The 10512-nt window shown below is 33.2% G+C and overlaps 2 protein-coding genes across 5 annotated transcripts in view; both read right to left on the reverse strand.

Moving 5' to 3' along the window:
* The window catches only part of LOC111054732 (GATOR complex protein Iml1), a 51832-nt gene extending 48896 nt beyond the window's left edge, over positions 1-2936 (reverse strand). For 3 of the 4 annotated variants that reach the window (XM_022341829.2, XM_022341831.2, XM_022341830.2), the window contains exons 1-4: positions 2771-2896; positions 1660-1785; positions 969-1109; positions 339-481 (exon numbers count right to left, since the gene is read on the reverse strand). In XM_022341829.2, the coding sequence (XP_022197521.2) occupies positions 339-481; positions 969-1109; positions 1660-1785; positions 2771-2875 (515 nt within the window). In that variant the 5' untranslated portion in view covers positions 2876-2896. Of the gene's footprint in view, positions 1-338; positions 482-968; positions 1110-1659; positions 1786-2770 lie in introns of all 4 variants that reach the window. The other variant, XM_022341828.2, reaches the window with a different exon arrangement.
* A 545-nt stretch (positions 2937-3481) lies between these two features.
* On the reverse strand, positions 3482-7055 carry LOC120348891 (GATOR complex protein DEPDC5-like). The gene is made up of 3 exons (XM_039436618.1): positions 6864-7055; positions 4692-4829; positions 3482-3732 (listed from the first exon to the last, which is right to left on the reverse strand). Exons 1-3 carry the CDS (start codon positions 6904-6906, stop codon positions 3482-3484), a joined length of 432 nt encoding a protein of 143 aa, XP_039292552.1. The 5' UTR covers positions 6907-7055.
* Between the last annotated feature and the right edge of the window lie 3457 nt (positions 7056-10512).

The raw sequence follows: 10512 nt of genomic DNA on the forward strand, positions 1-10512 counted from the left end.
GTAAAGGACACGGGAGTTGGTTTGCCTAACTAGCATACTTTTGGGACACACAATAAGCTTCGGTTGACGGGTGAGGTTCTTCGAACCTTTGGATCTTTCAATCCGTCCCTTCAAAAACATAAACATTCATCTCAATTCATGGACTATCTAGCAGTTGAAATTGGTTGAAGTTAACTGTATTGAAAAAATGTTCATTTATCTCAACCTCATTATTGAACTTGAGTCACAAATTGCAGTTCATCATTTTGTTTATTGTTTTAGTTCAAATACCGTAATTAGTTCTGTTAATGATTAATATTGTGTATCGATTTCGAACACTAACTCACTCTCACACTTACCTATAAAAATCTTCATAAAATCGTCCTTTGTAGTCTTGTTGAACACAGCCTTTCATATGGTCGGGAAAATCAGTCAAGTTCTGAGCACAATAGAATGTTCTTGAAAATAGAACAATAGTTACTTCATGATTACTTCCGAATTTCTGTAAGATAAAAATTTATAATTTTATCGAGGAATTTGTATTCATTGCAGATAATATTATTAAATGTTAATTTGCTAATCATCCACTAATATTATTAAATGTTCATTTGCTAATCATTCACTAATATGATTAAATGTTCATTTTTTAATCACCAATCATCATATCTTTCATTCTGCACAGCTACCCTGGATTGAACAATAGTATTATAACAAACCCTTCCACTAAAATTTAGAAATAGTAAGAGAGTAACAACGCATTAGAAAATTGTCATAGATAATCATAAAATATTTAAAAAAAATATAATGAGTTTTTTGAGAATAAACACAAATTTACAATATTCTGAGTTCAAATTATTATAATAAAGACTCTCTGAGATCAAACAATTCGATAGAATCCATTTTAAAACGAAACCGAATAACTTAACCAGAATGTCACGATTTGTTTCATTTGAAAATTATGTCTGAAGGAAAAAAATATTGGAATTTACCTTCCACTTTTGGAAAAGATCAGTCATAAATCCATTCACAGCCTTTTCAAAATAGAGATCACCATGTATATCAAAGTCCCACATCTCTGAGCTCATTTGAAGAAATAAATACACCATACTCGTTGAAGATCTGAACACAATCTGAAAGTAATATATTCATAATAATCATAATTAGTTGGAAAAAATGGTAGATGCAATTTCTAGACTGCCAGTCATAATCTATGAGTCTAGTATGTCAGTAATAGTAATTTGTAAGTTTATAAGTCTATTGAATACTTCAGTAGAAATAATCTTCTAAAGATAAAAAGTAATGTGATGCCTCATGCCTAACAATAATAATATCCATTCAAAGTTAATATGACGTATAATACAAGGAATAAAATAGCAGAAAACTAAAAAAAAAAAATAATAATTCAGCTTTTATTGAAGCGGCTGTTGTTGATCAACAGGGAATAAATACCTTCTAACTGGACAAAGCGTTAAGAATTCTAATAATAATAAATATTTTCGTTTTCATACTGAAACAAAATGAGAAATATATTTTTAATTGATATTATATTATTTTTTCGAACAATACTCAACATACTGTATGAAGTTCTAATTGTTTATGTATCATACAATTAGACGAATATAAGAAACATGAGTATGGATTGATGGCAAAACTCAATTTTGAAAATAATGTCAGACCAACCTTGGTATCGTCATTAATAACACCACACGCCACCCTCTCACCTTTGGCCCACATTTCAAACACTTGGCACCGAACATTCCCCCCGCACATTTCAATCTTCTTGTTCAAATACACACAAGTGTTTACCTGAAAAGTGAAACAAATCAGTTAGTAGTCAGAGAAATGAAAGGAAATTAGGTACGGTGAGTAAATAAATATAATTCATGAAGTTGTTTTGCGGTATGGACAAGCTTGAAAAACGATGATGGGAATGAATTATTTCTGAGCATTGCGTTAAGAAATTTTTGCACAATCTAACGAAGAATCACACGATTCAAGTCTGATCATATTTTTTCTTGAATCATATTTGTTCCTCACACGTTCAAAACTAAAACATGTTGGAGAAACTATCAAACTTATTTTATTTCTCATATTTTAAAATTGGAATTAAAAAAATTGGTCAATTCCAAACACTTACAGAAGATCAAAATGATTATCTGACCAAGATGTGATATCAGAGTGAATCGAAATTAGCATTAAGTATTGTAAAGAATGATTTAGCAATTGGAATGTTTGAATTGAATCAGGAATAGTTTAAGCATATCTTCGTCTCAATTTAATTAATAATTTTCCAGAAAGATTCAAGCTCACGAGCAGAATATAAAAAATTCTCATATTCGATGGTATTTTTCAATATGGAGTAATAACTTGTTAGGCAATTTATCATAAATCAATAAGACAAACTTTACTTCGCGCGCGTTTACACTTGTTGAAACTTAACCTATCGTACCGTACCGTACCGAGAAGAAAGTGGAATAATATACAGTGTATATATATATTTTCTGTGCTATGTACTATGTGCAAAACACAGCTAGTAAATACCAGTTTATCTTAAAATAATATAATATAAAAACGGTATTTGTTTCAGTATGTGTATTAATAGCACTCTATTAAAGAATTTACACGGCATTTTTAGACTATCACGTGCACATACTAATTTGGGAAAATATTATTGTAGTTGAATAACAATAATAATTGAGGAATACAATACCTATTCAAACTCAAAGTCATAAATATGTTGAATAATAGAATTGAATCCAGATGGTAGTAATAATAGAGAGCCATAATTTACCAGGCTATTTTTCATTCTGCACATTTCACTTCTGCCCAGATACTGGTCCTTGAAGGTGAGCTCGACCGAATCAAGGGCCACTGTGTCTGGGTTCACTATGTTCATGTGCACATCCGCATATGTGCGCAGCTGGAAAGTGCTGGCAATAGTCGAGTCCACGCTGATCGCTTCTGAAAATCAACACAAATTTACAGTTCATGCAAGAGATTGTCAAATTACAGTACAACATTTTGTATTATTTTCAAGTACAGCCTACACAAAAATTCACAGAGATTTAAAACTTTATTAAAGAAAATAATTACAAGTATTGAATAAATACCTACAATTACATTCAAAAAAATTACCCTGAGTCCTGAGGAGGCTCAATTGGTAGTACACGTCTGTGAATGTGGGAGAGTTCCTTCAAGAAAGTAGAGTAATATACAGAGTACATATATTTTATGTGCTGTGTACTATGTGCAAAGCACAGCTAGTAAATACCATTTTATATAAAAATAATATAATATAAAAACGGTATTTGTTTCAGTATTTGTATTAATAACATATACTACAAGAATAATATAATATAAAAACGGTATTTGTTTCAGTATGTGTATTAATAGCACTCTATTAAAGAATTTACACGGCATTTTTAGACTATCACGTGCACATACTAATTTGGGAAAATATTATTGTAGTTGAATAACAATAATAATTGAAGGAATACAATACCTATTCAAACTCAAAGTCATAAATATGTTGAATAATAGAATTGAATCCAGATGGTAGTAATAATAGAGAGCCATAATTTACCAGGCTATTTTTCATTCTGCACATTTCACTTCTGCCCAGATACTGGTCCTTGAAGGTGAGCTCGACCGAATCAAGGGCCACTGTGTCTGGGTTCACTATGTTCATGTGCACATCCGCATATGTGCGCAGCTGGAAAGTGCTGGCAATAGTCGAGTCCACGCTGATCGCTTCTGAAAATCAACACAAATTTACAGTTCATGCAAGAGATTGTCAAATTACAGTACAACATTTTGTATTATTTTCAAGTACAGCCTACACAAAAATTCACAGAGATTTAAAACTTTATTAAAGAAAATAATTACAAGTATTGAATAAATACCTACAATTACATTCAAAAAAATTACCCTGAGTCCTGAGGAGGCTCAATTGGTAGTACACGTCTGTGAATGTGGGAGAGTTCCTTCAAGAAAGTAGAGTAATATACAGAGTACATATATTTTATGTGCTGTGTACTATGTGCAAAGCACAGCTAGTAAATACCAGTTTATCTTAAAATAATATAATATAATAGTAGGCATAATACAAGAATAGGCTAACTTACTCCAATAAATTGAACACTGTTGTCATATATCTTAGAATTGTTCCATCATGAAATAGAAACACAATACTGTACGTTTTCTGCTCTAATGTAATGATTTGAGAGATTAGAAACCCAGTTTTCACTCTACAAGGTATCATTATCATCATAACAATGTGAGAAGTTGTGTGTATTTTTGGCTTCAAAAATTTATAATATGACTTAATTCTATGTGCAGTGATAATTAAGTGTAATATTTAACTATAGTTTGGTGTCTTAATTCTTCTAAATTCAAAATTTCTAGCATAGATATTTTTGGACGAAAATTGAACTTGAACTTCTTACAGTAGAATCATAACCTATTTTTTGAACATTTCATTACAAAAATTGGGAATGGAATAGTTTTGAGCCAAGCCTGTTGTTCCTTCCCAATCATATTTATAAGATTTGTGATTGATATAACGAATTTACACTGCATTTTTAGACTCGTTAGACTAGTTGAATGCATCAAACTATATTCAAACTAGAATTGGCAAAATATAATATGAGATATTAGAGAAAAAATATCAACTCTTTCTGCAACTGAATTTTTCTTTTCGTAATTGAACCTACCTCTTCCCTGCAAGTCATCCTTGAATAAGGTGATCTGTAGCAATAATCTGCTGAAATCATCTTCTGGATGATATATTTCAACGATGTCACCTTTCCTCAAGTTTGGAAAGTCCTTTGGATTCAAAATTAAATCTTCGCCTGAAAATCAACAAGTCAAACTCAAATTATCAAAGAGATAGGATAATACTTGGTCACCTATACCAAATTATATACATTTTTATCGGCTTTCTAGTATTGGAAGTAGTGAGCCTAATTCAACTATCAATATTTTGGTAATTAAGAAGTTTTAACCGTTGATCTGCATTTGCTGGATGTTTGCGGATTATACATTTCTACTGTCGACGGGTGCTGAGTTTGAGCGGGGTTTGGAGGCGTCTGTGGAGCATCTTTGATCTGCTACTTTGTGGATCCTTGCTGATCGATTCCAGCTGAATGATGACAAGACCCAAGATCTGCAGCTTGTCTCAAAAGCTGCGTGACCCTCAGGATCCAGTGAAGCTGCTGGGTTTTGACTTGGACTGTAAACTCAGCTGGAGCAGTCATATACAGCAGGTACCCAGCCAACTCTCCTGCTCAAGATGAGGGGCCTGGTTACTGAGAGGTATCTTTTGATGATGTATCACGCTCTTTTCCATTGCCACATCACCAATGGATTGCTCCTGTGGGGTCACTCGGCAGGGGCTGCTGATGTCCTGAGGCTGCGAATGAGGGCTGTAAGTATCTCAACAAGCTGCGACCATCTTGACCACTGCAAGCCCATCTATGCTCGCATTAGTGTACTAACGATCAAGAGCCATTACATCCTCCTGTGCTTGGTGTATGTCAAGCGTATTCACGCTGGAAGTGACATTCACTACCACAACACCAGGCACCGTGAGCTGTTGGATGACTCCAAGAGACGCCTCCACCTCCACGTCTCGCAGGCCAGTTTGACAGGATTTCTGTCCTTAAATTCATCAACAAGCTGCCTTCTAGTGTGAAGCAGTTGGATGAGACCGCCTTCAAGACAACAGTCAGGAAGCTGCTGTGTGACAGAGCATATTACAGTGTAAATTAATTTACGAGTGATATTTGGATTTTTACTAAACGCGGTCACTGGTTCCATCTAAATAGCTGTGTGTTGGATTACGTGTATCAAGTTTTATAGAGCCATGAATTCCACAAGTGTGGGTAATCAATGAAGCAGAATCAAATTTTGGTTTAACTTACAAGAATATATTAAAGAGTTTGTGAATAATATAATACATAAAATTGAGGTCGAAATGGGTGGATAATATATAGTTGAAAAACCACTGAGTCGACCCTTAATTCAGAGGGAAGAGAAGCATGTTCACAAGCTTCAGCTCAAGTGCCCTCTTAAAACAGGACAATTAGTATTGATAGTGGATCTTGAAACTTACAATACGAAAAGATAAATTCAATAGGGTCTCGCGGTTATCCGTTTTATTACAAATCAATTTTGAAAGTTTGCAATGTGTAGGTTGAATTTTCAAAGTTGCTTTTCGTGATAACGGATCTTTTAGCGGTTGTTTTACATTATAAATAATTGGATAGTTAGGTACAAGTTGAAATATTAAGACTTCAATAAGCCAAAGTTTTATACTTAGGTTCCTACATAACTAGCATTATTACAGACTCTCAAGTATGGTCCCTGCTTTTATAATAGCCAGTAACCCACATGATAGTAAAAACTTTTTTATTAGTAAATTAGGAAACTTAAAAATCATTTCGATTAATCATATTTTTAATAGGCCTACTGATGAATTTCCTGAAGAGATTATTTATAGAGGGAATTCACAATAAATGTAAAAACTTGAGTTTCAGTGCAAATAGTCTTTTTTAGCTTGTCTACTAGTCTTATGAAGATTACTTTTAGACTCGAATTTACAAATAAATCATCATTTCGCCTAACAGTAAGAACAGTGGATTCCATTATGCAATTTTTTATACAATGCTATATTTTATTATGATGTCAATAAGATCGATCAAGGGCATCTTCCCAACATTTAATTGAATAAATTATAGAGTTGAAAAAATAAATTAAAATTCAATGAAATTATACTAATTCAAACTTGAAAATACTGTACTTACTTTTGAGTGTGAAAAAATTATACTCATTATTCATCCTCCAAACTCACAAAAACATCAAATCAAGAATTATTCATAACTTACCACTAAAGTTCTTGTTGTGAACAATCAATTTGTATAATTTCATTTCAATCCCTTTAAAATTGACATTGGACTCATTGATGGGACCTAATTTTTATTTGTATAAAAACGAAATTTCCGTTTAACAAAAACAGGAAAAATTTAGACAAAAATTAAATCACACATTTATAAACATGTTTGGCAAGAATATCACAATATAACCTCAAAAGTTATGGACTTTTTGCGCATATCAAAATAAATCGAATGCTTAGCTTATATCGAATATCGTAGTTGACTTCAAAATTGAAAACTCTTGTTGATTGCTATGATAATAAACTTGTTATAAGATCCCGTCAATTTTGTCATGAAATTATTATGAATAACTAAATTAGTTTTTTCTTAAGGATTTAGTTTTCCTTTCTTTTGAATATTTCCATTTTCTATGGAATCTATCTTAAACTCTTATATTATCAATTTCTTAGTTCACAAAACGATTTGACAGAAAATATCGACATAGACTTCTCTACTACAAACTATAATGCCGCATCCACATGTTCGCCCAATAGCACAGAATACTCAATGAGTATTATGAATACTTATTATTAGAGAAAACTTCTATAATAAATTGTATTCTGTGTCATTATGTATTGAACGGTGTACACACGTACGTTTGCCTCGGGTGAGCATACGTGTATGGGCTTGCATTCGCACGTGTGGACACTGTTCGCTGAGGCATGTGGGCGAACCGGAACCCTGTCGGTATTTTGGCGTGCTCAAAGGCGCCTCGGGTGAGCATTGAATGTACGTGTGGACGCGATTTTGCCATACGGGTGAGGCAAAACGTAAACATTGAAGGCGTCATAACCTAATTCCTAATGAATTAGGTTAATGAATGACAAATCAAATTGTGATCCAATAACTAATTGTAAATTGTAGGATTTTTGTAATTTTGTAGGATATGTGAATTGTCAAATATTTAAATAGAAACATGCATGGAATATATAATTTGTATCATGATTAACAAATTTAGAACTGCATAATTCAAGTGAAAAATGGGTAGAATTCACTTGAAAACTTTATAATGATGATTGAGATCAATTCGAAATTTCAACCTTTTGAACCTGAAGTGGGACTCTAAATAATATTAATAAATCGAAGAAAGCTATCAATTCGAAAAAATTGCATGGTTGCCTGTAAAGTCGGTATACGGGCGAAAGTTTTACGTGACAACGACTTTGAGTGGTAAAATAATTTTAATGTGAATATTCATTCGTATAGTAGGAAGAAGGATGAAATAATAGTAACAATTTAAAACATTTATTTATACAAAGAATTATATTGAAAACATTAATTTATACAAAGAATCTCGCACTGAACCACAAAATTGTGATTACTACAACATAACCTATTCACTTATGCATGATTATATTGTGATTATGCATTATTGTGATTACTACAACATATTCACATTCACAACATTTCACAACCTTATTCACCTAAGCAGGCGCAGTCGCAAGAGATTGCTTGTGGCGCCTGCGCAGGTTGACTGCTCCGTTTCACTCTCTCTCCAGGTGAATGCCTTCGGGCTGCTGCTTTGCTCGCCACTGCTCCTATTCGTGCTCTTTCCAGACGACCGTGAACCGAAACGAACGCTCTCACTCGCTCTCATTGTGAGCGCATAACGTGGGAACGTAACGCAGTTTCTTGAAGTGTCACCCAGCAAACCAATTTATAAGACGTTGTCACGTCAAAAAGCTTCTCTAAAGGGTTCCTACAAGAAAGTATAGCTCAAATATTATTTTACTGTAGCTATCAAATCATCTAGTGTTTGTTTCATGTTATCAATCAGAGTTGTTAATTAAAATTGTAATCATCAATATGATATTATACGTTTTATATAGCTAGGCTATCTATAGAGAGATTTATTCAAACTTTGAACTAGTATTCCCTTAAAGGTAAATCTTGAAGCTAATCTTTTGAAGAATCTTGTTTTGTCATGTGTATGAGCAGAGTTAGTTTAAAATGGGCAGCAATTTAGTATTTGATTCAATTTATGGCTAATTTCCTTAAAGAGGACTGTCAATTTTGTGAGACAGTGTTAAGTGCTTTGATTAGGTCATCATAACTTCTGGAATTATTGTAGAAATTTTCTTTTTTTGAGATTCAGAATAGATATTGGAAACCAACAAATGAATCGCCTAATGTCAAGAATCTCAAAGTTAGAGCCAATCGTTCTTGTGGAGTTATTGATTCCCTCATGATGATATCATTCTTGTTTAGATAACTAGTTGAATTAGATTCAGTATATTAACAAGATAATGTTTTGACAACTTAATAAAGTTTGAACTGTCAATCTTATGTAATGTAGCAATTTATTTCCTTACTTCAACCTACAATCGTTCAACCCACCAACATTGTTCGTCAAGTTTTATTTTTGATTTTATTATATAAGTCATTGAAATAAAATGATACTGCTGCAATTTGTGATAACTATCTTCAATGATGGAATGACGCCATTGTTGTCATGTGGAAAATCTACATCTACCATGTCTTCATGTCGTCTGCAAATCAGATAGCTTTTTGAATGCCTTTTTGAGGCTTTTTGAGGCATACGTGGATCGCGTCCACAAGGACGTACAGTGAATGTTGAGGCATATGTACATATGATTGTTCGCGCGAATCTGTACGGACGTGTGTACAAGGCTCAAAGCCTTGGTGGCACAGGATAAAAAACGAAATGGAAAACTCGACTAGAATTCTGTGCCAATGGCGACCAGCATCAGCGTCATTCTGTGAATGGTTGGCTTGACAACACTGGCCTTCATTGAATCATTGGATCCTGGCACGGAGAAGAGAACACGGAAACCTTGTTTTTATACAAATAAAATCAAGTCTTATCAATGAGTCCAATGTCAAGGATCAAAATAGGATTTTATACAGATTTATTGTCAGGGCCGCCCCGAGGTTAATAGGCGCCCGGGGCGAGATTTTGATATGCGCCCCCTCCCAAGTATAGCGCGGTAAGGTATTATTTAAAAGTAAAGCTATATTGCTCTTCCAGGAGAGCTTCCATTATGGGCTGCATCCTCTCCTTGATAATCATGCTATAGATTTTGTAAGCAGAGTTTAGTAAGCTGATTCCTCTATAATAGCTTCACAGGAACTTCTCAGTCAAATCAATATAGACATAAAAAGGAGGTGTGCTTGCAATTTATATTGTAGTTCTGATTTTTTAACATATTATGTGGATACATGAGAGAAGTCCAGAAAAAAATAGTCCAGAACCTCGTATTTTCAGTTCATTTCCAGTTTTCAGCTATTTCTGTCAAATCCAGTAATAATAAATTTGCTCTAGCCTTTGTTCTGGATTATAAAATTCTGGATAAAATGATATCATTCGCAACTCTTTATCTCCGAAAAGTACTGAGTTATGATTTTCCAAAAATGAGTAAATTTTAAAGAAAAAATCAATTCTGATGAATTATAGTTTCTGATCAACAATATCAATAGCTTGTCCCAAGCTGGGTGATAAAACTTCTTATCTTATACTCTTTTCTAACCTTGTATTCTGCAGGTTAAAACCTATTTAATTTTAAATTTTCGTTGATATTCCTAAATTGAAAAATTTTCGATTTATTTAAAATTGAAAAATATAATTTATTTTTTATTGAAA

The sequence above is a fragment of the Nilaparvata lugens genome, chromosome 10 (genome assembly GCF_014356525.2).
Source record: "Nilaparvata lugens isolate BPH chromosome 10, ASM1435652v1, whole genome shotgun sequence".
NCBI lineage: Eukaryota > Metazoa > Arthropoda > Insecta > Hemiptera > Delphacidae > Nilaparvata > Nilaparvata lugens.

Bases quoted from the DNA above. Each gene is read 5' to 3' on its own strand.
- LOC120348891 (XM_039436618.1), bottom strand. From the start codon at position 6,906: ATGAAATTATACAAATTGATTGTTCACAACAAGAACTTTAGTG. The intron at 4,830-6,863 runs GTAAGTTATGAA...GTTGATTTTCAG, and splicing joins TCACAACAAGAACTTTAGTG to GCGAAGATTTAATTTTGAAT. The intron at 3,733-4,691 runs GTAGGTTCAATT...GTTGATTTTCAG, and splicing joins GGATGACTTGCAGGGAAGAG to AAGCGATCAGCGTGGACTCG.